General features: G+C 42.2%; 2 protein-coding genes across 16 annotated transcripts in view; one reads left to right on the top strand and one right to left on the bottom strand.

The window, feature by feature from the left end:
* The window catches only part of LOC145518107 (uncharacterized), a 41,033-nt gene extending 31,937 nt beyond the window's left edge, over positions 1 to 9,096 (bottom strand). The window contains exons 1-4 of one of the 3 annotated variants that reach the window (XR_014062615.1): positions 8,443 to 8,601; positions 8,204 to 8,247; positions 6,161 to 6,295; positions 5,040 to 5,407 (exon numbers count right to left, since the gene is read on the bottom strand). Coding sequence is in view for 1 of the 3 variants with exons in the window: in XM_081521732.1 (XP_081377858.1) it covers positions 3,428 to 4,219 (792 nt within the window). In the remaining 2 variants the exon portion in view is untranslated. Of the gene's footprint in view, positions 1 to 3,179; positions 6,296 to 8,203; positions 8,248 to 8,442 lie in introns of those variants that run through there. The other 2 variants (XR_014062616.1, XM_081521732.1) reach the window with 2 other exon arrangements.
* FAM149A (family with sequence similarity 149 member A) overlaps positions 1 to 26,233 on the top strand; it is a 37,388-nt gene extending 11,155 nt beyond the window's left edge. For 2 of the 13 annotated variants that reach the window (XM_081521711.1, XM_081521714.1), the window contains 13 exons: positions 8,048 to 8,155; positions 8,457 to 8,595; positions 10,809 to 10,951; positions 12,235 to 12,360; positions 13,760 to 13,930; positions 14,483 to 14,673; positions 15,468 to 15,622; positions 18,292 to 18,395; positions 19,096 to 19,305; positions 21,730 to 21,850; positions 22,203 to 22,331; positions 22,418 to 22,496; positions 26,005 to 26,233. In XM_081521711.1, coding sequence (XP_081377837.1) covers positions 8,048 to 8,155; positions 8,457 to 8,595; positions 10,809 to 10,951; positions 12,235 to 12,360; positions 13,760 to 13,930; positions 14,483 to 14,673; positions 15,468 to 15,622; positions 18,292 to 18,395; positions 19,096 to 19,305; positions 21,730 to 21,850; positions 22,203 to 22,331; positions 22,418 to 22,496; positions 26,005 to 26,078 — 1,750 coding nt within the window. In that variant the 3' untranslated portion in view covers positions 26,079 to 26,233. Of the gene's footprint in view, positions 1 to 3,685; positions 3,993 to 8,044; positions 8,156 to 8,456; positions 8,596 to 9,204; positions 9,315 to 9,742; positions 9,981 to 10,808; positions 10,952 to 12,234; positions 12,361 to 13,759; positions 13,931 to 14,482; positions 14,674 to 15,467; positions 15,623 to 18,291; positions 18,396 to 19,095; positions 21,425 to 21,729; positions 21,851 to 22,202; positions 22,332 to 22,417; positions 22,501 to 26,004 lie in introns of those variants that run through there. The other 11 variants (XM_081521718.1, XR_014062613.1, XM_081521710.1 and 8 more) reach the window with 11 other exon arrangements.
* The last annotated feature ends 1,435 nt before the right edge of the window (positions 26,234 to 27,668 follow it).

Genomic DNA, 27,668 nt, shown 5'->3' with positions numbered 1-27,668 from the left:
TCTGTATCTGTGGTGGTGGTAGTTTAGTTGCTAAGTCATGTCCGACTCTTGTGATCCCATGGACTGTAGCCCACCAGGCTCTTCTGTCCATGGGATTCTCCAGGCAAGAATACTGGAGTGGGTTGCCATTTCCTTCTCCAGGGGATCTTTCCGACCCAGGAATCGAACCTGGGTCTTGTGCATTGCACAGATGATTTACCAACTGAGCTATATCTGTACTGTAATGAAAATTCACTAAATCTTGCAAAAGCATTGTTGTTGTTCAGTCACTCATCCATGTAACACTCTTTGTGACCCCATGGACTGCAGCACGCCAGGCTTCCCTGTCTACTATTTTCCCAGGTTTGCTCAAACTCATGTCCATTGAGTCGGTGATGCCAATCCATCCATCTCAACCTCTGTTGTCCCCTTCTCCCCCTGCCTTCAGTCTTTCCCAGCATCTGGGTCTTTTACATTGGGTCAGCTCTTTGCATCAGATGGCCAAAGTATTGGAGCTTCAGCTTTAGTATCACTCCTTCCAAAGAATATTCAGGGTTGATTTCCTTTAGGAAGGACTGGTTGGATCTCCTTGCAGTCCAAGGGACTCTCAAGAGTCTTCTCCAACACCACAGGTGAAAAACATCAGAAGGTGCTCAGCCTTCTTTATGGTCCAACTCTCATATCCATACACGACTCCTGGAAAAACCATAGCTTTGACTAGACAGACCTTTATCAGCAAAGTAATTTTTCTGCTTTTTAATACACTGTCTACATTTGTCATAGCGTTTCTTCCAAGGAGCAAGTGTCTTTTAATTTCATGGCTGCAGTCACCATCTGCAATGATTTTGGAGCCCAAGAAAATAAAGTCTGTCACTGTTTCCATTGTTTCCCTGTCTATTTACCATAGAGTGATGGGACTGGATGCCATGATCTTAGTTTTTGGAATGTTGAGTTATAAGCCAGCCTTTTCACTCTCCTCTTTCACCTTCATCAAGAGGCTCTTTACTTCCTCTTCGCTTTCTGCCATAAGGGTGGTGTCATCTGCATATCTGAGGTTATTGATATTTCCCCTGGCAATCTTGATTCCAGCTTGTACTTAATCCAGTCCAGCATTTCGCATGATGTACCCTGCATATAAATTAAATAAGCAGGGTGACAATATACAGCCTTGGTGTACTCTTTTCCCAATTTTGAACCAGTCCATATTCCATGTCCGGTACTAACTGTTGCTTCTTTACCTGCATACAGATTTCTCAGGAGGCAGGTAAGGTGGTCTGCTATTCCCATCTCTTGAAGAATTTTCCACAGTTTGTTGTGAGCCACATAGTCAAAGGCTTCAGCGTAGTCGGTGAAGCAGAAGTAGATATCCTTCTGGAATTCTCTTGCTTTTTCTATGATTCAACGGATGTTGTCAATTTGATCTCTGCCTTTTCTAAATCCAGCTTGTACATCTGAAAGTTCTCAATTCACATACTGTTGAAGGCTAGCTTGAAGGATTTTGAGCATTACTTTGCTAGCATGTGAAATGAGTGCAATTGTGCAGTAGTTTGAACATGCTTGGTATTGCCCTTCTTTGGGACTGGAATGAAAACTGACCTTTTCCAGTTCTGTGGCCATGGCTAAGTTTTCCAAATTTGCTGGCATATTATGTGCAGAACTTTAACAGCATCATCTTTTAGGATTTGAAATAACTCAGCTGGAATTCCACCACTTCCACTAGCTTTGTTCATAGTGATGCTTTCTAAGGCCCACTTGGCTTCGCACTGCAGGGTGTCTGCCTCTAGGTGAGTGATCACACCATCATGGTTATCTGGGTCATGATCTTTTTTGAATAGTTCTTCTGTGTATTCTTGCAACCTCTTCTTAATCTCTTCTGCTTCTTTTAGGTCCATACCGTTTCTGTCTTTTATTTTGCCCATCTTGCATGAAATGTTCCCCTGGTATCTCTAATTTTCTTGAAGAGATCTCTAGTCTTTCCCTTTCTGTTGTTTTCCTCTTTTTCTTATGCAAAACATAATGGAATTAAAATGTAATTGGGCATGGTCTTCAAAGTGCTAAAGGAGTGCCATCTAGTGCTTTTGTGGCAGTATTGCATGCAAGCAACTCAATTTTAAGGACTTGGCTCCCGTAATTGTGGAGGCGGTGGTAAATCCCATACCTGCAGGGTAAACCAGCCCGCTAAAGACCCAGGGGAGAATTTTAGTTGCAGTTCAAGTCCAAAGGCAGTCTGCTGGCAGAATCCTTTTTGGTCTTCAGAGCCAGAGGACATGCTCCCAAGGAGGAGGCTCCTCATCCTCACTTGGCCAGGACTGGAGTGGTGACATTTTAGGGGATTCTTGAGAGGCCTGAGTGTACTGGGCATGTGGGAGGGATGGAGGCTCAAAGAGGATGATGGCAGAGTAAAGATGTCTGCAGATTCTTTTACCCTTTTCCTGCTGAGAGAGGCATTCTATCTTCCAGCAGGAGGAATAGATGGGCTTCTTTGTACTTGCTCAGGGTTAGAAGGCCTCAGATCTCACAGGAGAATGGATGGCCAGGGCAGGCCGCGTCCCCTTTATTTGCTGTAATTATTAAGAACTTCTTAGTGGGAAAGGGCACACCCCAGGTCGTGCCCACCTTTGGACATCTTGCTTTGACAATGTATCTTACTTCAGCCAACTCACTCTTGTTTCTTTTAGTTTATGAAAACAGTGGCTCGGCCACTTGGCTGTCTCAGGGCATAGCCTCTGGTGACTCTCATCCTAGTGTATGATTTCAAGACTGAAACAAGTGCATATTAATAAACCAAAACAAGGTGTATGAGAGAAAGCGTCTGAAGATGGAGAGACAGGACAGCAAGGAAGTGAATCTTGGTGCCTAATGAGACCTAGTGCTGTGTGTGTATGAGAGAGAGAGAGAGAGAGAGAGAGAGAGAGAGAGTGTGTGTGTGTGTGTGTGTGTGTGTGTGTGCGCGCGCGTGTGTGTGCATGCTGCAGACTAGCCTGCCAGGCTCCTCTATTCATGGGATTCTCCAGACAAGAGAATGGTTTGCCATTTCCTACTCCAGGGCATCTTCCCCACCCAGGGATCAAACCCCCCTCTCCTGCTGTTTCCTGCATTAGCAGGCAGATTCTTTACCACTGAGCCACCTGAGAAGCCCCATGAGACCTAGAGTCCCTGTTAATCAGATTAGCATCTTGCCTTTACCAGGCTGAGACTTCTTTTTTTTTTTTTTTTTATTAAACCTCCCTCTACTTACCCCTACCCCCTCTAGGAATCCTTTGACGCGAGGAGGGGATGGGTGAAATGGTTCCGTATTCCCCCTGTTTATTAAAATTCTGTTTTTAAAGATTAAGGACGGCAGACACCTGTCTGGGCAGACCCTGGGGAAAGGGGGTGCCAAGGCCAGATCGGTGCGCACTGGAGGCGCAGAGAGGGCAGTGGAGCGGTGGACGCCTGCGGTCAAAGCTCAGGGCACTGGATTGTGAAAGGTGGCCCCTGGCAGCGGGAACGGGGCACGCGTGCTCTTCCAGGGAGAGGGGGGCGCGGACCGAGGCCCTGGGGGGTGGGGGGGGAGCAGGGAGCGCCGCGAGTTTCTGGAAGACTGGGGACGCAGCCAGGGAACCAGCCGCCGCCGGCGCTGCCCGAGGGGCGCGGCAGCCGCAGAGGCTGAGGGGAGGGCGGGCGCAGGCCGGGAGGCGTCTCCCTGCCGCGCCGGAATCTGGCCAGAGAAGCCGGAGGGGGGAGCAGCACCGGGCGCCCGGCGATCGCAGTGCCCATGGACCGCGCTGCTTGGGCCCGGAGCGCCCCTGGCCGCGCCCCTAGAGACTCGCGGTTCCTGGCGGCGCCGCGGAGGCACGTGCAGGGCTAGCGGGCCGGGGCGCAGAACTGGGCGGCCGGGGACCCCCAGCCCCCGGGGCGCGGGGGCGCCGCCTGCAGGGCGCGGGTTGGCAGCGCCCAGCGGTGCCCAGGCCTCTGGGCTCCGGGCCCGGCCCGCAGGACGCGAGCCCAGGCCTGGGGCTGATGGTGATTGGGTAAGTCCTGATCTGGGAAGGCAGGAGGCATGAACTTGCCTCCGTATAGCATTTTTGTGCCATGCGCTTGATTTTTTATTTTTTTTACTGCTTGCAAAGCCAGAATCCATTTGGTTTGTTCCCCGGCATCCATTCATGAAATCTCGTGCTGACATCATCCGGCCTCCCCGAGCCAAGATGCTCGCTTGGTCTGACGAGCATTCGTGGCGTCTGAGATGACTTTTCATCAGTCCCAAGAGCAGAGAGCCTCAGTCGCTTCTAGGATGTGCTTGTGTAAATCAGGGTTTATCATCCTGCATTCCAGCCCATTCACAATATGGTACTCATTTCAGACAGTCTTTTAAAGCAGAAATATACATTTTGAAAGCTGCAGTTACTGATCATTAATTGCATTTCTGTAGAGCAAAGTGGCAGAGGCTTGTGTGCTATCGAGGGTTTTTTTTTTTTCTTTCTGCTGTGGGGCGCTTGTAGGCTATCAGCTCCCCCAACCAGGACTGAACCCCGGCCAGACAGTGAAAGCCCAGTGAAAGTCCAGTCAACTGGACTGCCAGGTAACTCCCAAGAGACAACTTAAAAAAAAAAAGTCGATTATCTAGTCATTTCTTTGACCTGGAATAGAGTGACTCAAGGAGATGGAGTGCGTGTGCCTGCTAAGTCACTGAAGTCATGTCCAACTCTTAGCGACCCGGTGGACTGTAGCCAGCCAAGGCTCCTCTGTCCATGAGATTTTCCAGGCAAGAATCCTGGAGTGGGTTTCCACGCCCTTCTCCAAGGGATCTTCCCAAACCTTAGCCTTAATTTAACTTTTATGTAGCAACCAATTAGTGCAATCGAGTTCAGTGGTTGCCCTTCAGTCTGCCCTAAGACCCAAATCCTGTGCCCAGATCAACAGCCTTAAATGTACCAACTAGTGGCATTTTATTATTTCTAAAATTTAAACAGAATGGACAGGAACTAGTGTAAAACTCTTATGTGTCTGTGTATCATGTAATACAAGCTTACTAGACATCTCACTGCTTTAAAGTTTTAAGATACTTATAAGACATATTTTAAGTTGCATATACTTTCCTACACTTTATTGATGACAGAAGTTGACAGTTTACAGGGAATTAAAGATGCTCAATCTTATGTCTGATATAACTACAGTACATGATTAGAGGACAGAGAAACCACAAGGTTCAAAATAAACTGTAAAAAGAAACATGGCCAGTTTTATATGTTTTATCCTTCGTTCATCATATCAGTAACTTGTGGTTCCTGGAGAGACATGCAGATTAGATGGCCTGGGTCCGGGGACCAGCTCCAACCCTCTCTTCTTCATGACTTTGAGCAGTCATTGAGTTTGTTGGGCTCAAATTCCTCTTCAGAATTCCTCTGAACTTTGTGGTCAAATGCATTTGCTGTTCAGCTGAACTCTGATGTTTAAGGTGTCCCACAGAAATACAGGGATTTCAGAGACAATGAGGCAGGGAAGAGGTGAGAAGAGAAGAGTTGGAGAAATGGTGTGGAGGTAGCTAGCATTTTCAGGCATCTGTTTTCCAGCTATCTGCCCCCTCCCAGCATCCCTGCATCTTTCGGTCCTCCTGGCCTCAGCTACCCTTTGACATGAGTAGGAATGCTGATCTGAGCAAGAGTTTGGTGTGATGTGAAGAGAGGGATTCCTTCTTCAGTTTGTAAACAGCTTTCTTCTTAGTTTGAAAAGATACCCCCTTGCTCCCTTAGAAAAAGGGTGAATATTTTGAAAGAAGAAATTACTGTTCATTGAAAACAAAGCAAACTGGCATGAGTCTGATTAGTCTGAATTTAACTTTCAGTTGCAGAACAGGCAGAGGAAGAGCTCAAAACAAGAAAGGTGGACTTGAGTGGATTAGGTGCTCCATAAATAGTCATTTTTGGAGATAGCAGCTATGCTCAGAACTTGAATCTTCTTTCTTTATAAAGAATAAAGAATTCTCCAGCAATATCTTGGGTGTGGAAGATACTTTCATTTTGTATTAAACAGAAACATTCAGAGTGATTACAGGGCCAAAGCATGCTCGTTTGAGGTACTAATTTAATATCTAACTAGGGATCCTTTCAGTAAACAGAGAGCATCTCTAAGTGAAAGGCAGTAGTTTAGGTGCTATAGATGGAAAATATTGAAGTATCAGGATCGTCGCAATAAATACCTTAAGTAGGGACTTCTCTGGTGGTCCAGAGGCTAAGACTCCACGCTCCCAGTGCGGGGGGCTGGGTTCAATCCCTGATTGGGGAATTAGATCCCACATGCCTCAACGTAAGAGTTCGCATGCCGCAGCTAAGACCTGGTGCAGCCAAATAAATAAATATAAATATGAAAAAAAAAAAAAAACACTAAAGTACCATAACAGATGTATAATAGGAAATGCTGGGAGAAGTGAAATAAAATAAGAACACGGTGTTTTCGAGTGGCATATACCAACAAAGTAGTCATTTATCTGGCCTGATTATGTAGACACTTCACATATTCATCTGGTTTAAGTCTCACAACAACTGGAGAAATAACTTGGTCAAGCACACAGCCTTGTCAGTGCCTGGGCAAGATTCTAATCCGTGCTATTTTATTCTATAGATATTACCAAAGAATAATCTTCTATCTAATTTACCACCCTGGTGTTTAAGATTCTTTCTCAGTAACAAGCAAATTAACTTACATATGAGTATATATTTTATAACACTCAAAGCAGATCTATTTGATATAATATTTTATTGTCTCCTATGTCATAAGTATTTTTATGTTTATTCAGAGTTAGAGTCATGTGGAAATGACTAGATAGGGTTAGAGGTAAGGCAGTATTAGCCTTAAAAGTATTAGCATAAAAGCTTGTCTATATTCTTTTCTCCATTACCCTTTCTTTAACAGCTTTATTCTTAGGATTGCTTGCTTGTACTTATGACTATTAAACAATAAAGGGAAGGGAAAAAAATCCTATAATTCTGTTATTCTCCCTTGTAAATATATATATGATTGCTCACTTTTGTGTAGTAATAGCTACACAAAGTAATAGTAATTAAAATAATAGTAATTAACTTGCTAAAAATTCTGTTTGTTGTAGAGTTCTTTAGTATATAACAAAGGGCAAAACTGATCCTCACATTAATATTTTTTAAAACTCCATTTACATTCAGAAACACAAGTGTTGAAAATTAGGTACCATTTATTTGAAAAGCAAATTTTTAAATGAGTGCTAGAGTGGCGTCCCTGTTAGAAATATTGAAAGTTGACCTCTTTCCTCAAATAACTACCAAATCTAAAGTTAATATAAAACGTGGGAAACTATGACTTTGGTAAAAGAACAGAAGTAAAGGTAGAAAGGTATTTTGATTAGAGGGAAGTAAATGTTTTAAGAGGTTCATTGAAAGGACATTTTAATGATTAACACTAACGGGGCTACACCAGCCAGGTTTAATACCATATTTAAAATTGAGAGATTTCTTCTGTTTTAGTTTTCTATTACTTTAAGTATTTTAAAACTGTCTTTTTTTTTTTTTGGTGCAAGGCCGGTTGGTTTTTGCAAGCCCAAGGACACCTGGGGTCAAGGAATACCTGGGACCTGAAATCCAGTTCACGTTTCCATTGCCAAGTTTTGGAGGGAGGCTGTGTTCACCTAGCTTTGGGGCAACCTTTAGACGAATCTGGTTGAGTCACAAGAAGTTGCGTTTTCCTAGTTTATGTAACAGTGCATATAGGTTAATAACAACCTTGATTTTTTTAATTATTTTAATTGGAGGCTAATTACTTTACAAAATTGTGGTGGTTTGTGCATACATCAACATGAATCAGCCACGGGTGCACATGTGTCCCCCCATCCTGAACCTCCCCACCCCACAACCTTGATTTTAAGAAAAATAAAAATGGTAGAGAGCTAAGCCTCAGTGTCTTGAGGTGTGTGTGGGGGGTGTGTGTGCTCATACATGTGTGTGTTTAGGGAGACATGATGGAAGAGAGGGGCAGTTTTCTATGAAAGGAAATTTTAAATGTCTTAATGAATAAACATTGTATTACAGTTACTTTTCGTATTTAATTTTTTCAGAAGAGGACTGTCAGAAGGATCTGGAAAGCAGAATTTCGCTGTGAAAAGCAAAGATCCTTTACCTACTGATTTTACAAAAAATGTACGGAAAGCCATTGCTAAATACAGCCGGTAAGAATTAACCTTTTAAATGCTTCTGATCACAAAATCAAAACTTGCCTGAATGAATATGGGAAACAGAATCACTGATGGGCCATGGATTTCTACAAAGTGAAAAAAAAAAAAAAAACCTTTATTTTTAGCCAAGTGGAAATGTTACACTGCATAAATCTTTTAAAATCAGTATACTGTGAAAATTAACCAGTATATTTAAAGAAAAAAGGAGGAAGTAAGCTCAGAGAGGTGAAGCCGCTTCCCAGTAAAACCTGTTCCCAGTAACTGTCATTTATGTTACTTACATTTCTTCCTGCAGGGAACCTTTGTCATCATTTTCATCAAGTGGGAGCCCCACGCCTACAGAAGCCCCCAACTCCTGGTCTGGGTCTGGGACACAGAGTTCAACCACTGGTTTATCTACGGAGAGGAGCTCCATTTACTCCTGGAGAGATGATGTATGTCTCACAAAATTTTAGATAATATCATGGTTACAATTCATAATGATGATCTGCTTTCTTATTTTTTTTTTTTTTAAAGTTTTTACCAAATTAAAAGCATTACCTGGTCCACCCGTACATACACATAAATATAAAAGCACTGACATGTCACACATAAAACTGAAAATACACTCTTAAGAAAATTAAAAAGCTCCCATGGCCACATAATCCAGCATCTTAGCTGTTGATAGTTCTGTTTTTCCCACCTCCAAACCCCCCATCAGCTTGTTATATATGATTTCCTGCATAAATATCTGTGATTGGAAATTCAGGAGAGATTCCGACAATTTGGAACTGAGTAAGAGAAAAATTGGAGGAAAAAAAAGCTGTTTAAAAAAAAAAAATCACGATTAGGGAATTTCCCCTGAATATTCTAAGTCAGATATTTCACATCTAATCCTAGCAGAAGATGTTAACCCTGTACTGAGACTGAGCTGGGTGGGACTTTACTCTGCAGCCCAGGCTTACCGTTCACATCTGTGTGATTGCCCAGTTTCTAACCTCCTCATCCCCTCAAGAGTCTGAGAATTCTGGAACACAGGCTTTTTGTGACGCCCCTGTGGCCGTGGAAGAGTCCGGACTAGCTCCTTGGATGGTCTGAGCCCTGCTGTTTTCTTGTTTGTGTTCTGGTTTTCCTTGCTTTCTTTAAAAGCAGCTCTCCGCCCTGGACTGCGCACGTGGGTCCGCTCCCCAGGGATGGTTTTACATGGTTTTATAGCAGCGGTTCTCCAAAGGGGCCAGAGGGAGAGGGTTGTAGGGTGCGGGGCGGGGGCTGGGGGGAGGCTGAAAGGGAGTCAGCGCTGAATCACTGGGGCACTTTTCGGAGGAGATGTGAGTCTGTCACTGGGGTAAACAGCCCCCACCCTCACGTCCATTCCTCCCACTCCCACCCACACTCCTTGGTCAAAAGAGTGCAGATGGAAAGAAGGCTGAGAACCATTGCTTTATGAAGCATTACCCTCCAAATGCTGGGTTCCTTTCCTACAAATTTTCAAGTAATTATCCAAAGAGAGTCTTATGACTTGCATTTATCGAGTTTAAATTACTCCAGTCCCTAAACATTGTTTTGCTTTGAATTTAAAAACGTTTATTTACCTTTCCATAGGTAATACTTGTAAAAGCAACAAAATACAAAAGAGAGAAAAATGAAAATAAGCCCTCTTCACACCCCAGCCAAATATTTTTCTGAGTTTTCTCCTTATTTGCATTTTAAAAGAGGTAATTCAGCTACCCTGCAGTCTGGGAATCTAGTTTTTTTTTATCAGCTTAAGGGGAAGAAGTATCATGGAAAATATGGAATAGCAGTCTGTGAAAATCAGCCTGAGTTGACCATTTTGGATCAGGTATGTCAGGCTGAATTTATGGATTAGATTTCAGGTTCACACACCCGCCCTGGGAGAAAACAGACCGAACTCAAGCCCTTGCCCTGTAAGCCAATAATTGGTTCTTCCAGTTGTACTTCTGTTCATGTTTTCATCACTGACTGTAAGGGCACTAGGTCTGTTACTTCTCAATCATTTCCAATATACAGAAAAACTGAAGGGTTTTCTCACTGACAGTTCACTGCACCCACAGCCCAAGAATCTCTTAAGGCCAGACAGGAAAAATGAATACTCTGGTCTCATCCTAATAACCACATCTTTTAGGATACCTAAGGTGGTTTTTTGTTTGTTTGTTTTTCTGTTTTCCTTGATTAAAAGAAAGTGAATGACCCTTTCCATGAAATAATATTCCAATTCATTAGAAAAAAATTGTTTGTAATTTCCAAATGTAGTTAGGTGTCCAATGCACAACTATATGAGGGACACATGTCTGTGTACACACATGTATGTGCAGGTGTATGTGCTTGGATATATGGTGTGTGTGTTTCTATCTTTATCAATGTCTATGTCAATATGTATATTCATAGCTATAACTATGTTTGTGTAAAATCTTGGATAATTCTAGTAGTAGAGATTCTAGTAGTAGAGATTATCTCTATTTAACAGTTAAGGAAACTAAGTCTCAGTTGGGATGTAATTTTTCAGAAGAGTGAAAATTAGAGCCCTGGTAAGTCTGGTTTCAATCCAGTCACATTCCCCTCCTATATAAATTTGTAAGTATCATTGATTCTGAAGCCCTTATTGACAACTTCTAGTCGTGTTAACTAAATGTGCATTTCTGTATTTTAGGAGTTTGACAAAGCCAGTGCAAAGAAAGTGCAGCAGTTATTCTGGGAGGTCGAGGAAATGTTGTTTGAAGGGCAAGTAAGCCCTCAGACCCAGAATCTCCAGGCTGAGTGCCGTGAATGGGCAGGCCGGTCCCTGCATCTGAGGTGAGGAGGTTGTTCACAGAAATTCTCCGGAAAGGGATTGGGAACTGCTCCCTGTTGACCTGTTCAATACATTGGTATATTTTGAGTGAAAGTGCTTGTCAAAATATGTACCCGGAACACATGTGCTTTACTGAGAAGTCACTTCCTTTGAAATGGTGCCTGAGGAAATCTGGAGACCTTCCAAGTGCATTTTAATTTGTGAGAAGCGAGTGGAGCTCATGCTCAGAAAGACATTGCATGCATCACAGGTGCAAGAATGGAAGAAGGGAGGGAGTTATCCGTACCTTCCCACTCCTAGTCTGTGAGCAGCTGTGTCTGTCCGCCCTTGAGGAGCAATGCATGGGGCGAGGTCTGGGAAGCAACAGAGAGATTATTTGCTGGGTTATGGCATGGATGAATCTGACCATCTCATCAAGGTCCCTTATGTAGGAGAAGGTCATCTATTTCTTTTTAATATCAAAGATGAAGGATGTAGATTGAGTATAAAGGGAAGATTGCCTTCCTTCAATTACTCAGCCAAGCCTACTTAGAGGGTAAAAAAAAAATCCATGTCAATTATCTGAAGTTTCTCTGGGTTATATCTGGGGAGACTACATTAGAAGTTCCACACACATGATGACAAATCTTCTGGTTATCTTAACTAAGTAACTAAGATTTTTAAAAACCTTGACTTGGTAGGTTTGACTTTTCATCTCCAGGCCATTGTAAGCCCCTGCCTTAGTGTCCTCTAGACGTTAATGATGCGCACGGACTTTCCTAGGCATCATGGTGCACTTGCCTAAACCCAGGAGCTCAGATCTGTTTCTTTCAGTGTTGTCTTACGTACTTAAGATAAAAATGAGGGAAGAGAAGGTAGAGAAAAGAAAGTATGGCAAGGACCGTAAACCAAGTATATATATTCACGTTATTTTCCTTTGTTGCGTATGTATCGGTTAACATTTTTAGGGAGCGTCTGTGTGCCTAGCATTACCCTAGTTGTCTGAATATGATTATACTGTCTCTAAGCTACTTGTTAGTCCTACAAGGGAACTATTACTCTACTTTGCATACAAAATGGAACAGATGAAATCAGTGGCTCAGGGAGGCTGCAAACTTTGGCTCAAGGCTCTTCATGAATGGCAAGAACAGTGTAGTATGTCCCCCTTCAAAGCCCGTACATTTCCTATGATCCCGTTACACAGCTCATGCACCAGTATTTACCTTATTGCTTCATACTTTCAAAACTGCTTCAAAACATCTTCCCCTTTCCAATAAAAAATATTCGTTCCCCCCCCCCCTTTCAGAGTATTAGGAAGACAGCTCATCCCGCCCGCTGATGAAGGAATTGAGCATTTCCAGAGCAGCCGGCCTGCTTCTGCCATCCATGGACCCTTCCTTGATGACTGTGGACACAGCAGCAACATCAGAGAGTATGTTGCTAGAAGTTACTTTCGAAAGTGAAAGTGTGAAAGTGTTAGTCACTCAGTCGTGTCTGAATCTTTGCAATCCCATGGACCATAGCCTGCCAGGCTCCTCTGTCCATGGGATTCTCCAGGCAATACTGGAGTTGGTTGCCATTTCCTTCTCCAAGGGATCTTCCTGACCCAGGTATCTAACCCGGGTCTCCTGCATTGCAGGCAGATTGTTTACCAACTGAGCCACCTGGGAAGCATATTTTAAAGTATATATTTAAATGAATAAGTGATAGCCAGAGTGTGCATGTGCTAAGTTGCTTCAGTTGTGTCTGACTTTTTGCAACCCTATGAACTGTAGCCTGCCAGGCTCTTCTGTCCATGGGATTCTCCAGGTAACAATAGTGGAGTGGGTAGCCATACCCTCCTCCAGGGGATCTTCCCAACCCAGGGATTGAACCTGCATCTCCTGTGGCTCCTGCATTGCAGGTGGATTTTTCACTGCTGAGCCACTGGGGAACCCCAGTAGCCACGACTAAAGCAACTTAGCATACACACACATCCATCCACTGTTATGAGCAGATGTGTTCATGCTCACTCATGTCCGACTCTTTACGACCCCGTGGACTGTAGCCCGCCAGGCTCCTCTGTCCATGGAATTTTCCAGGCAAGAATACTGGAGAGAGTTGCCATTTCCTCCTCCAGGGGATCTTCCTGATCCAGGGATGGAACCTGAGTCTCCTGTGTCTCCTGCATTGGCAGGTGGATTCTTTGCCACTGTGCCACGTGGGAAGCCCTAAAAAGTATTTTCAAATGCATTTTAGTTATACTTTTTCATGTCTATCTCAGCTGTGGTCCTTGGCTTCACCAACTTCCAGGGGCAAGTACAGAGCAATTTTTTTTTTTTTTACCCAAGATACTTCTGATTCTAAACTGATGATGCTGTGTGCATGTAATACAAATATCAAGACAGTTAACTTTTAAACTATTGTTTGAAATATTCTGAGAGGCGAGGGGCTCAATGCCAAATCAAAAACTGCCTCATGGTGATGGATACTAAGCCTCAAGACAGTAGCAGAAGAAATAAAGCTCTATTCTGTGTTCTTTTGCCCATGAACAGATTTTGGCAAATCCCTTATGCCATTCACACATCTTCGGGACCATGCCATGATGCTCATTCATCATAGCAAAGAAGATACAAACTCGTAGAATTATTTAGACTTTTAAGAAGCCCTTAAAAATTTTAATGATGCCTGGGTTAAAATGTTGCTTTTAAGCATATGACTTTTGTCAAATGTAATGTTTAGTGCTTTTTAAAATTTGGAAATCTGTGGCTCTATAGCTAATTTAAAGGCCCACCCTGATCATGTAAACATTGTATTGTTGACCCTCATGGAGAATCTACTTTTCCCCATAGGCTGTGCATCTCTGGCTCTCGGATAGTCCCAGCCGTGCTCTCAGCCCCCTCCCTGCCGGGTCCTGATGGCACCAGGGTTGTGGACCTCATGGCACATTCATCTCTGGAAGAAGAGGTTTTTGATGTGGATGGAAAGATTGAAGAGTATTTTGCTTTTGACAGAAAACAAGAGTAAATAGAATTTTATTTGACATTGACTTAGTACAATCATATTTATTGGGCATGTATGTTGATTATAGGCTCATTTAGTGTTTTGTGCATCTTTCACTTATCTGAAAGATTTTCCATTCTTTTGACAGTCCTGTGCTCCCTAAAGTTTTTCAATTCCTGGCAGGATATAGATATGTTAGAGCAGTGTTTCCCTTTCTTACTGACAAAGTGGCACCGGCAGAAAACAAGAACTGCGTTCAGCGCATTGTTGAAAGTGGAAAGGCTCCTAGTGGGCTTTGTTCCCCAGGGTTGCTGTATCCGGCTGCCCAGGAGAGCAAAGGGGAAAAGGTCCAGGTCCAGTCTCTGCTCTAAATGCATATCTGATTCTTAGACAAAAGCTATTGGTATTTAATGAAAATTTGCCTCCCGGTTAAAAATTGGTACTAAAAAAATGCTCTTTGTTTATATACATTCAGTATGCATATATGCATGTATGTTGGCTAGATAGAGGAGTAGCATTCTTTTAACCTCAACCATTGATAGCTTAGTAATGAGAATGGGTTTTGTCCTTAGTGACGAGGACTGTCTTGAACAAAAACCAGCTCATCGTCGCAGGACGTGGCGTAAGCACGGACTTCCTCCCGTGTCGCCGCACGACTGTATCAGAGATGCAGTGGCTGCAGAAGTGTTTGATCACGTCTGGATGAATGTGGTGGAGGTGCTGGAAAAGCTGACCAGAAAAAACTGGGAAATTACACTTATAGGTACTTAATTTGTGTAATGTAATGTATTGAAAAGAAAAAGTAACCCATGCTCCTCAACTTTCTGTCCCACTTGCTTGACTTGGCCAAATCTAGGACATTAATGGAGTGAGAGGGAAGTGGGTTTCTGTCTTTATTCACAAGTAACCTTTAATCACCTCAGAAACAACATTCTCGTGTTTTGAGCTATAAAAAGAAGATCGAGGTATTCCTGAAAAAACACAGAAATACATTAGAAAGAAGCTAGAAGTCACTTTTTAAATTCTGGTTAAAAAAATTAATCTCTAGTAATGGGATATTGGTTTTTAATTCTAGACGACATTATTTATAAAATAAAAGGTCAACAAAGCTAATTTATTAATCACTTCATTTACCTGTATAAAATGTTCTCTACTCGAAACTGAGCAGAAACAAATGACAGAAATGTCAGTGGTGGACAGTAATGACTCATGTTAACCAATTTTCACAATAGTATAATAATCATTAATTAAATATTACTTTTTTCAGTCAAAGGGATTAATTGGGATATTATAAAATACCAAGAATCATTCTTGCCCCAGTGTATAATTCTGATTTTTTTTTTTTTACCTACCACTGAAAGGATAGGCATTTTATTAGATGCTCTTGGAAAAGTGTCAGAGCCCATTACTCTGTGGGGTCTGTCCCCTTTAAGGTTCAGTGACCACCGCAAAATCAAGGTATCTCAAGAAGAAATACTCTCTCTGAACAGTGAATTTTAAGTACGTATACAGTATTAGATAATGTTTCTTAATAATATTGTTTTTTCTTTGGCACAGAAGGAAAAAAACAGAAAGAAAAATTGAAAGTAGCTGAGAATAAATCTCCACCCATAGTCATCTCCCGCATTAACGCTGATGTGTCCAGTGTTCCGCCCTCCAGAAGTTCTGAAACTCGAAGTGTATCCCTGGCTTCTCATCTTAACCCACCTCAGGTAGGTGCTTTCTCACTCTCTCTTTCTTTCAGTCTTTATATATCTGGCCTCAGTTTGTCCAGAGTGCAAGTATCCAGTGTTAAATTCTGTTATCAAGATATTTGGGTCTGTTGGCCAATAAGACCAAAAGTTTAAAATATTTTATGAAGTTTAATAGAATCGCCAGATTGTTTGATAGAACAGGCACACTCAGATTTGAGACTTTCCAGCTGTTTTGAGTGGTAGAACTGATACCACAATTTTTGAAAAGAAAAAATGCTTTCCCCAGTATTTCTAGACAGGTTGAAGGTTATGGATGTTCTCCTTCCCTCCCACCAAAGCAATAACAGACTCAATCAATGAGTATGCATTGAGTTCATTCAGCATTTATTGAGTTTGTATTAAGTGAACTGTATTGGGGCTTCTCAGGTGGCTCAGCGGTAAAGAATCCACCTGCCAATGCAGGAGACTCAAATTCGACCCCTGGGTCAGGAAGACCCCCTGGTGTAGGAAATGGCAACCCACTCCAGCATTCTTGGCTGAGAAATTCCATGGACAGAGGAGCCTGGTGGGCTACAGTCCACGGGGTTGCAAAGAGTCAGGCACAACTGAGCGCCCACGCACCAACTGCATTAGGTGTTTTAAGGAGATACAGAGATGATCACAGCATATTCTCTCAACTAGTCAAGTGAAAAGTATGATGCAGGTCAGATGCAGTGTCTTCTCTAAGTGATGTGCAGAAGAAGGGTTGTAAGAGAATGCGAGTGAGGAGGATTTACCCTGCCTGAAGCGAGGCTTCATCTTTTAGGCTGGAGATGAAATTTGAGCCAAATATGAAGAAACAGGTGGTTTTCCTAGATGGGAAGACTGTGTGGGTCAATTCAGACAGGTCTGACGTGGAGCAGTGAGGGAGGGCGGCAGTGACTGACTGAGGGCCAGAGAATGGGGCACTGGACCAGCAGAGTCTCTGTGGCAGGACATGGCATTGGATTATCCTGGGCCTGTTCTACTTTTCTAAACTTCAGTTTCTTTATCCGTAGAGTGAGGGCAATCGTATGTTGTGCAAGGGATTGTTGTGAGGACAGAATCATATAGACATGTGAGAGCTCCTAGCACAGGCACGTACTGGGAACTCAGTACAGTTTTCTTGCGTTATGTCCCCATTCAAAGATCTAGTGGAAAGTGAGGCTGCAAAGGGTGCAGTTGTTCATGGGAGACCTTCAGGAGGGCTAAGGGGTTTGGACTTGATGTTTGCACAGCCTGTCTGGTGTGGGGAAGCAGACAGAAGACGAAATTCCTGGTCCTTACAAGTTAGTTGGAGGGAGTCAAGCCTTGACAAACAGTACAGCATGCACGCACACACGTGCATATGCATGCACACACACACACAGAGGCAATCTAGTAGATATGTTTAGAATAGATGACAGTTGTAGCTTTAGATATAGACTGCAACTTTGGAGGATGACAAAGCAGAGGCAAAAATATGCACCTAGCATAGGAGCAATAGGGCATGAGGTTCAGGGAGCAGTGGATTAAAACAGAAATAACTAATAGAATTTACTCTCCAGTGTCAGGGCTTTCTTTCCACTTAGTCTTTGCTTGTGCTGTTCAAAAGAAACTTTTGAAATTGCTACCAGCTTAATGTACTTTTTGGTCTCTTTAAATTGCTGACAGGCTCAATAATATTTCCCACTTTCATATTAAAATATGAAATGGGAATCACATACAAATGAACAGTTATGACAACATAGAAGAGAAGCTTTAACTATCAGGCAACATAAATATACTTGAGAAATATGGAAATTTTCAAGTCAAAGGAATTTTTTAAACAGATATTTTGTACTTATGGCTTTTTATGGTTTTTTAAAATTTTTTATAGCTATTTTATTTTAATTTGGACAAATGTAAAAGAAAGTGAATGGGCAACAAAGTTAAAAGTAAAAATAAAATACTAGTAGAGTTTATTCTGAGACAGGCAAAGCATTTTGTGATAATCACAATAGGTCTTAATTAATGCCTGACATTTATTTTTTATATGTATTTGATATGAGGAAAATGGGATTAGGGTTGCCACATTTTTCTGGAATTAGAATTCTAGTTTCAGAAACCCTGCTTGCCTGAAACTAAATATTATTTTAAATCTCACTTGCTCGTATTACAGGCCGGATACGAGATTAGTAATAATTTAGCCTTTAGCCTTTACTTCATGCTTTCACCAAGGTTATCAAGTTGAATTCTAATAACTCTATGAAGTTGGACTTGTTATCACCAATGTGAAGACTGAGTGAGTGAGTGTCAGTCACTCAGTTGTGTCCAACTCTTTGTGACCCCATGGACTGGAGCCCGCCAGACTCCTCTGTCCATGGGATTCTCCAGACAAGAATACTGGTGTGGGTTGCCATTCCCTTCTTCAGGGGATCTTCCTAAACCAGGAATCGAACCTGTATCTCCTGCCTTGAAGGAGGATTCTTTACTGCTGAACGACTGGGGAAGCCCATTCAGAAATTCAGTCATTTTTTTTTATTAATTTCTCTTCATATATTTTTAGAAAATAGAGTCCCTTTATTAAATGCACCTCCAATTAGCCAGTTTGAAGGTGTCCTCTTTTTTTCCTGCAGGTTCCTGACCGGCAACAGTAATTGCAGTGACCCTGGATGCTTTTTAATTTTTATTGTGTTTACTTTCTCCAGATACATCGCTTCTCCAACAATTTTTATAGTGACTTGAATGGTGTGATGACAATTCAAGCAAAACCACTTCAGCAGAGACCTACCTATTTTGCAGATAGAACACAGTGCGTATAAAAAATAGGTACCCACCCTCTTCCCTGTGCTAGATGCATTCTAGCACTAAACACCACATGCAGTCAATGTGTAAAAGTTAAAGGACGATATTCTGATATCAGCCACAAAACAATTTCAGTTAGGTTGGGGCTGATAAGAAAAGGGGACTGTAGCTGTGAATCCTGCATCTTGTGGGCTATATGGTTTCATGCAAACAAGAAGAAGCTTAGATCTTTTTTTCCCTGTTGATGATCCTTCATTGAAATTAAAATTGAACTGGAAATGTTAGTCTGTTCATTCGTTGAACAAATGGGACTATGTTCTGCATCCAGGCTCTAGACAGAGTCTGGTAAAGGACAAATATGTAAGTGCCCTGTTCTCGCAGAGCTTGCTATGCTATGCTAAGTCACTTCAGTCGTGTCCGACTCTGTGTGACCCCATAGACGGCAGCTCACCAGGCTCCGCCGTCCCTGGGATTCTCCAGGCAAGAATACTGGAGTGGGTTGCCATTTCCTTCTCCAGTGCATGAAAGGGAAAAGTGAAAGTGAAGTCGCTCAGTCGTGTCCGACTCTTAGCGACCCCATGGACTGCAGCCTACCAGGCTCCTCCATCCATGGGATTTTCTAGGCAAGAGTACTGGAGTGGGGTGCCATTGCCTTCTCCGCTAGCAGAGCTTACACCCGAGTAATTAAGTTGCTTTCTCTCCCCCAGGAGTGAGCAGGAGGACAAACCAGTGGGTGTAGGGTCCACTGTTCTTTCCTCAGCCCCGAACCGTCTGGCCCGGATCACGGATGCTCGTGGACCCCAGACCTCTGCAAAGAAAACACTGGCATACAGGAGGCTGCCTTCTCTTACCTCAGACTCCCAGAGACTAAAAATCCCCAGTGTGTACAGTGATGAAGTGCTTAGGGGGACAAAACTGTAAGTCTTGTTTCTCTCTGGTGGTAAAGCAAAGATCACAGAGGACAGAGATGCTTGTCAGTTAGTTTGTGGTTTATTCCAGACAAAGCATCCGCTGTCAAATCTTATATGAACATTTTTCTAAGTGGTTCATTACTCTGGATATGTAACATGAATTGAAGTAGTATACTTAGTTGGATACTAGAATATAAAGGCAGGCCATGTACCTATAGCACAGGCAGCCACACAAAAGGAAGCTCTTTGAGGGAGAGGGTCTTGGATGGGTTTCAGTGACTGAGTCTGTAAAACTAATAATTAGCTAATTATTAGCTTTTAAAAAACATAATTGATACTTTCACTGTGATGCGTAAAAATTGATGTACATAGCTATTAGAGTAAGTGGCTCAGCGGTAAAGAACCTTACCTGCAATGCAGGAGATGTGGCAGGAGCTGTGGGTTTGATTCTTATACTGGGAAGATCCCCTGGAGAAAGAAATGGCAACCCACTCCAGTATTCTTGCCTGGAAAATCCCATGGACAGCCCATGAGGTCACAGACGAGTCGGATACAACTTCAAGACTCAACAACAGCATACCTATTAGTTTTATTTATCCCTAAGGACAAGTTTCACTCTGTGTAGGGAATTTCAGAAAATCTTTTGGCCTTGGGGATCAACATCAGATCATTGCCTTATTAAAGCATTTGTCACTTCCTTTAATTGTAGAATTACAGAGGAACAGTTTTCTCTGTCACCCAAGTGTCAGGCAATATTTAGGTTAATAGCTAGTGTCTTATTGATTGCTTTGACGTTCCCAGAACAGCTAGTGCTTTTTTAAATTTATTTTGGCTGCTTTGGGTCTCAGTCACTGCACACAAGATGTTACATTGTGGCACATGGGAGCTTATCAGTAGCCCCCCAACCAAAGATCCAACCTGCATCTGCTAGCAGATTCTTAACCACTAGACCACCAGGGAAGTCCTGTAATGTAGCCCTTTTTCATACACTTTTTCACTTAAACATTCTTCATATTTTCCATGTTATTACATATTTTTGAAAGCATGATTTTAATGATTAAAATATAATTATGTGGGTATATATGTTGCCCTGTTACTGGAAAATTTCATTTCTTGTATATTTTCACTACTTGCAGTGACTATTATCTGACATAAGTCTTGGTTAGAGTGTCTTAAAAAATTGTTTCCTGGTGGTGAGTCCTAGAAGTAAAGCTACCAGGTCAAAGGTTATGAATATTTTTAAGGCTCTTGAAATATTTTTTCAAAGTTCTTCTAAGAATGGTTCTACCAATTTTTATAGATCCCCTGGCAATAGACAAGACTCTTTCCTTACAGCCTGTAAACTTTAGGCAGTATGTGTATTTTAAAACTTGATGGATCAAAAACTGTCATATTTTAATTTTCATAAGTTTATGATTAGTGAATAAATGAAAAATGAGTTGGAATTCATTTCTAGAGTATCCATCTCTATTCTTGTGCATGAGTTGGATCATTTAATTTTTCAGTGTTATTATCTGGTAGGGAAGGTGTCTTATCATCCTTACTCTTCTTTTATTAAAATTTCTAATCCATCCTGATAAATTTTACAATCTGGTTGTCAAATTTTTAAAAAAGTATCACATCGGACCTCATAGCATTAAATCTATTTAAAATGTAGGAATAATTGACATTTTCACAATATTTGGTTTTCCCATCAAAGAACATCATTTTGCCTCTTGATTTTATGACCTTACATAAAATTTTGTGGTTATTCCTCACCTAAGCCCTGCACAGTAGAATTAATTTCATCCTGCATTGATTGCTCTATTCCCTAAATTTCTATAGCAGTTGTAATAAGAACCAGATACTGGACATAGCACTATATTATATCGACTGCATTGCCTTGTAATCTAATTACTTAATGTGTCTTCATCTTGTTTTCAATAACTTGTAATCATCTCCCTGAGGGCTTCCCTGGTGGTAAAGAATCCTCCTGCCAATGCAGGAGAGGCAGGAGACGCAGGTTCGATCCCAGAGTCCAGAAGATCCCCTGGAGGAGGAAATGGCAACCCATTCCAGTATTCTTGCCTGGGAAATCCCATGGACAGAGGAGCCTGGTGGGCTACAGTCCACTGGGTCGCACAAGGTTAGACACAACTTAGGGACTAAACAACAACAAATCTCCTTACGGGAAGGAACTAGACCTTCAGAAACTTGTGTGTTCTGCACATAGCTGAGCACTTACTAAACACAGGCTGGTAGTCCTTGCTAAACACAGGAGTGACTGGAGCTGGGGCGCAGTCCCCCGCCCACATTCACCTTCAGGAAACTCAGCTCATCCTGCTAGGTGCTGGAGGCAGGCTGCAATCAATAGCTCAGGTGAGGAGCTTTGCGGAAAAGTCTTCTGTCTCTCTCCACCTGGGTGCTCAGGTCACATTGATGTCTTTACAGGCAAACTGGCGTGGACCGTATGGGCTCCCCTCTGACTCAGACCCCACGGAGCAGGTTGCCCCCAATAGGCTCAGAGACTGGAGAGCACAGCATGGCAGCTCCCGGATCGCGCCCCGTTTCCGTAAGACAAATTTCTTAATACTTAAGTGCACCATTTTCACTGTTCGTTGGAAAGCAAGCAAACATATTTGGAACAGTTTCACAAGAGCTCAGTAGCATAAAACATCTCCCTGATCTGCTTCCTGAAAGTCAGTGGCTTGTGAGAATTTACAGGAGGTCGGAGGGTTGATTCAATATTTTGTGAAATATAAACATGGCCTGAATTAGAGAGTCCAGGTGTCAAGGAACTATCTGATGGTCAGGATGGTGTAGTAAGTGAATGAAAGAATGAACAGACTGATTGAAGCATATACAGATTTTGTCTTTTTAAGAACTGCATTTGTTCTAACAAGAATGTATTATCCTTTATTTAGCTCAGAGGAAGACATCTACAAAACCATGGGTTGAGTACACTGCCTGATAGTGTAGAACGGTCACCTCTTCGAGAAAGATCTCTAACCATGGAACAGTTTTCAAGGCCCAGCACTACCCATACATTTCGGGTAGGTTCTCTGTTAACCATAACTCTGATTCTTAAAAATATTCAAAACAATAAAACTCATCCTTCATTTTATTTTTCTTCTAACAGTCAGATACACCTCGAAAAGGTTCATTGACACTGATGGAATTTGCTGGGCACATGTGGACAGGTCAAGGTTTTTTAACAGGTCAGTGTTTTCTGTATACAAACAAAATGACGTCGTATGTGAAGTTTCAAGTTTTCAAGATTATCTACCTTGAGAGGATAATTTTGACCAGGTGTTTGTAGTCTTTGGTTGTACCTCAGGAATTTTTACCCACTCCAGTGTTCTTGCCTGGAGAATCCCAGGGACGGGGGAGCCTGGTGGGCTGCCATCTGTGGGGTCGCACAGAGTCAGACACGACTGAAGCAACTTAGCAGCAGCAGGAATTTTTATAGAGCAAAATACAAAGACAAGCACTTCTCTACTGTTGGTTAAAATAACAAAAATCTTCTGAGTACATTTGAAGATCTAACTGGATTTTTTTTTAAACATTTCATGAATCCAGTAGCATCTCATCTGGCAAACAGTTACTCTGAGGAGTTGCAGGGCATGAACAGCTTTTGTAAAAGGCAGGCAGGACAAGGAAAGGAAGTCATAAGCAAAGAAAAAAGGAAAGTTCATTGGGGGGAAGGAAAGGTTTAAGTGATGATGGCTTCTCATGGCTGAGCTGCTGGGTTTCCCATTGGCTGGGCTTGTTGCTAGGCAACAAGGAAGTTGTCCCTCCTCCTGCTGGGGTAGGAATGTGGCTGGGCTGCTTGTTTGGGAGACCAAGATAGTTTCTTTCTGTTCTGCTGTGCTTAGTCACTCAGTCGTGTCCGACTCTGTGACTCCATGGACTGTAGCTCACCAGGCTCCTCTGTTCGTGGGGTTCTCCAGGAGTGGGTTGCCATGCCCTCCTCCAGGGTATCTTCCCAACCCAGGGATCAAACCCAGGTCTCCCGCATTGCAGGCAGATTCTTGTCTGAACCACCAGGGAAGCCCAAGAATACTGGAGTGAGTAACCTATCCCTTCTCCAGGGGATCTTCCCAACCCTGGAATCGAACTGGGTCTCTTGCATTGCAGGCAGATTCTTTACAAGCTGTCTTCCTATTGGGATTTTTGAAAGTGAGTGGTAAGCAGGCCACGAGAGCTCCCTCTACTGGCCTTCTGACCCCAACTTTGGCTGAGGTTTCCTTTTATTAATTTTCATAATCGTAAAGGAGAAAAATGCCCAGAGGGTCTGAATAACTTAGGGCCTCACCCACTTAAAAAAGAAAATGCTGTCTTATGAGTCTTATGAGAAATCAATGTCTTTCTCTGTTGTAGAGTTTCCACACTTTTCTTCTAAATGAAACGCTACTTTTAGATTCTCTTTGAAGATATAATTATAAAAATGCTTCACAAAAGTAATAATACAAATATTCCAGTTATTTTATGATGTAGAGTTTTACAGATAAATACTTATTCTCAGCTAGTATGCCATTTAAAGAATGAAGTTTCTAGACTCAACTCAGGCCAATGATGTTTTAATTTTCAAAACCATTATCAGCATTTTTATTTAAGGTGGTAACATAGCATCGTCCCCTGGAAAAGGGATATGGCAGCCCATTTCAGTACCCTTGCCTGGAGAATTGCATGGACAGAGGAGCCTGGTGGGCTACAGTCTGTGGGGTTGCAAAGTGTCTGACACAACTCAGCGACTAAACCACCACCACCACACAGCTTTGTCATGAGCTGTGTCCCTCTGGAATCAAATGCCTGACTCTAGTACTTATTGGCTGAGTACTTTAGGAGAGCCTCAACCTCTCCTGAGGTGCTTCCTTGGTGGCTCAGTGGTAGAGGATCTACCTGCCAATGCAGGAGATGCAAGAGAGGCAGGTTCAATTCCTGGGTTGGAAAGATCCCTGGGAGGAGGAAATGGCAACCCACTCCAGTATTCTTACCTGGCAAATCCCATAGACAGAAGAACCTGGTGGGCTACAGTCCATGAGGTCACAAAAGAGTCAGACACGATTTAGCAGCTAAACAAGGACAACCACCACCTCTCTGGATCTTAGTTCTTTTACAATAGACTAGAGAGAGTAATTCAGAGAAGGCAATGGCAACCCACTCCAGTACTCTTGCCTGGAAAATCCTATGGACGGAGGAGCCTGGTAGGCTGCAGTCCAAGGGGTCGCGAAGAGTCGGACACGACTGAGCGATTTCACTTTCACTTTTCACTTTCATGCATTGGAGAAGGAAACGGCAACCCACTCCAGTGTTCTTGCCTGGAGAACCCCAGGGACGGTGGAGCCAGGTGGGCTGCCATCTATGGGTTCGCACAGAGTCGGACACGACTGAAGCGACTTAGCAGCAGCCGCAGCAGCAGAGAGAGTAATTACTGGAAAAACGTATGGAAAGGACCTAGCCAGATGTCAGGGATACATTGTTCGCTCAAAAATTATGAACCATTTGTATTATAAATAATCTGAAATGCAGAGGATAATTTGCTGTTTTAAGGGAAATACTTAATATAGTATCATTTTAAAATAAATCTAGTATAATTCAACCATTGGGACAATCTAGGCTTATCACTGTTTACATCAGCCCAGCATAGTGATGTCAAAGATTCTTTATTCTTTGGAAATTTCCCTACTATGCTCATACCTGTAAGCTGCCAGGCCTTTTTGTTGCTGTTTTCCTTACATGTTCCCCAGCAGTGTTTGCTGTCGTTTTCAGCGACAGTAGTTCTGTGAACGGCGGCCATGGAACGTGAGAGACAGGAGAGTGAGGGTTGATAAATGTGAGCTCTGCAGATGGCCAGTAGACAGTGGTGCTGAGGAGTTTTGAGAGTTTGGTTTTAGAGATGTTGACCGAAGTGTGCTAAGTGGAAAAGTGGAGTAGCACGCAGGAAGAGAGGTTAGGAAGAGGAAACCGAGCTCTGAATTTGTTTAAAATCTGCACTCTTACTTTTTCACCAAAAGCTCAGTTACTGTCTTATCAATAACTTTCTGACAACTATGATTATTGCTGGTTGGAGCCCTCTTTCACATCGACAGAAGTGACGGAAGGGAGACTTCCCTGGTGGTCCATTGGCTAAGTTCCATCCTCCCAATGCAGGGGGCCCAGGTTCGATCCCTGGTCAGGGAACTAGACCCCACATGCTGCAACTGAGACGAGGTACAGCCAAAATAAAAGTAAAGTAAAATAAAGTGGTAATATGATTTTTTAAAAAGCAACAAAAGGTACATAAGAGAGATGATCCTGTATTTTTAACAATGTATTTTCTCTCTGACAAGCAGGCATGTGGTTTCTGCTTACCTTTGTTCCCAGATCCAAAAGCAGCAGGGGCTATAAACTTACCGACGTTTGTTCTGTAGCAGGAAAAAAAAAAAAAAGAAATGAGAAACTGAGAGGCCAATAGTGGGAAGGACTTCTTAAGGCAGCTGACAGTTATCTGGGACAACTCACAGCCAGGACCCAGGCCCGGGGAAGGGGAGCACCCCTCCTTCTTCTCAGCACCCCAAATGGCAGTTTCTCCATATGACCGTTCCCTGATTTGTGTAAAACTGACATTACAATTATTTTTAATTAAAAAATAATATATCATCTGCATGAAACATACAAACATGATCCTTTTGAGAGCTGGGGTTTGTAAAAACATTTGAATGAGAATTTTGCTTGGTGTTTCAGGTTCACAGTATCCACCTAAATCTTTCCAGAGGACGACACTGACTTTAAGAAAGAGATTCCAAGTGGCCTCCTGATGTGACGTCACCAGAACTACAACCCTTCTGGAGCTTCAAAGCCTCAGCACACCATTTATCACTTGAAAAATGGAAGAAGTATTATGTATCTGACAGTCTGAGATGTTAGACTGCCTGAGAGAAATGCAAACAAATAAACAATTTAATTTTGAACACTTTGCATTGTTAAGGGAATATGAGTCAAACTTACCAACCTCCTCCTTTCTTGGAAGCGTTCCAATACAGGTTCTTCAGGCTTTGCTCAGACGAATCTAATATGTGTTTATAATCCATCCTTCTATCAGTGATACACAGACATCCACATGCTTAATGTGTGTATTCACACACTAATATATGGAAGTATATTATTTAGGAATATGCCTTTTTATCTAGCAGTATATAACTATGTCTTGACATTTTTTTTGTCTCATTCTATTATTAATGCCATCAAAATCCTAGTCACTAATACATATTACTCCTCCTTTAGAAAAGTTGGTACAATATGCTAGGCTGACTGATAGATTGTTCTAGTCATTGTGCTGACTTGGAGAAAGGTCAATGGCTAAGTGTCTTAAGCCAATTTTGTTTTTACTAGTTTTCATGCTCAAAGTCAGGCAGTCTATTTAAAATAAAAGTATCTCAAATTGATTGCTTTTGTAAAAGCGGAATATAAATGTATTTAAACCATACTGCATATGGTTTCATCTTTACTATTAACGACAGAAGTGCTCATCCACTGGTGGGAAGTGTTTGCAGCAGCATCTTCCTCATTTTATCACAATCTGATCTCTGCTTAAATGGTCACCTCTGCAGAAAACCTTCCCAGACCCCTCTGTCTCAACAGCAGCTCTCTCCACCCTCTGCCCCCTAGCCCTGCCGTATTTTTCTTCAGAGCACATGTCCTAACCTGATATTAACATAGAAAAGTGAACAGAGAAGGTGCTAGAGCAGTATCAATTGGAGGCGAGCCTCTAGGGTCCTTTATCTTTTGCTTCCTTTTCCCCCTACCTGCCATTGTTTTCCTTTAATAGTGACTGAAATCCTTGGACTCAGATATTCTCAGATCTCAAATGCCCATAATGTCTTCTTTTCTATCAGAGAAGTATAGTCTGTGCATATAAAGTGCCTGTAAAAAAAGGGAAAAGAAAGCACAATGACTAGAACAATCTGATTATTAGTCAACCTGGCATATTGTACTAACTTTTCTAAAGGAGGGAGTAATATCTATTAGTGACCAGGATTTTAATGGCATTAATAATAGAATGAGACAAAAAAAAAGTCAAGACAGTTATACACTGCTAAATGAAAAAGGCATATTCTTAAATAATATACTTTCATATATTAGTGTGAATGCATGCACTAAGCTTGTGTGTGACTGTATGACAGTCATCCTGGATTTATTACTTCATCAAATATTTATTAAGCACCTTCTTCGTGTAAGATTTCTGTAACACTGGGCTGAACAAGACAAAGATTTTGCCTGAATAGAACTTCTATTCTCATGGAGGACACAGAGTATAAACAAATCAACAGAAATATAAGGTCAGGTAATAATAAATGCTATGAAGAAACATAAAATACGGCCATGTGACAGGATGGAAAGAGTTGCAC

This window comes from Giraffa tippelskirchi, chromosome 8, assembly GCF_054371585.1.
Source record: "Giraffa tippelskirchi isolate mGirTip1 chromosome 8, T2T-mGirTip1v1.2.pri, whole genome shotgun sequence".
NCBI lineage: Eukaryota > Metazoa > Chordata > Mammalia > Artiodactyla > Giraffidae > Giraffa > Giraffa tippelskirchi.
This window is presented reverse-complemented; position numbering and strand designations above follow the sequence as displayed.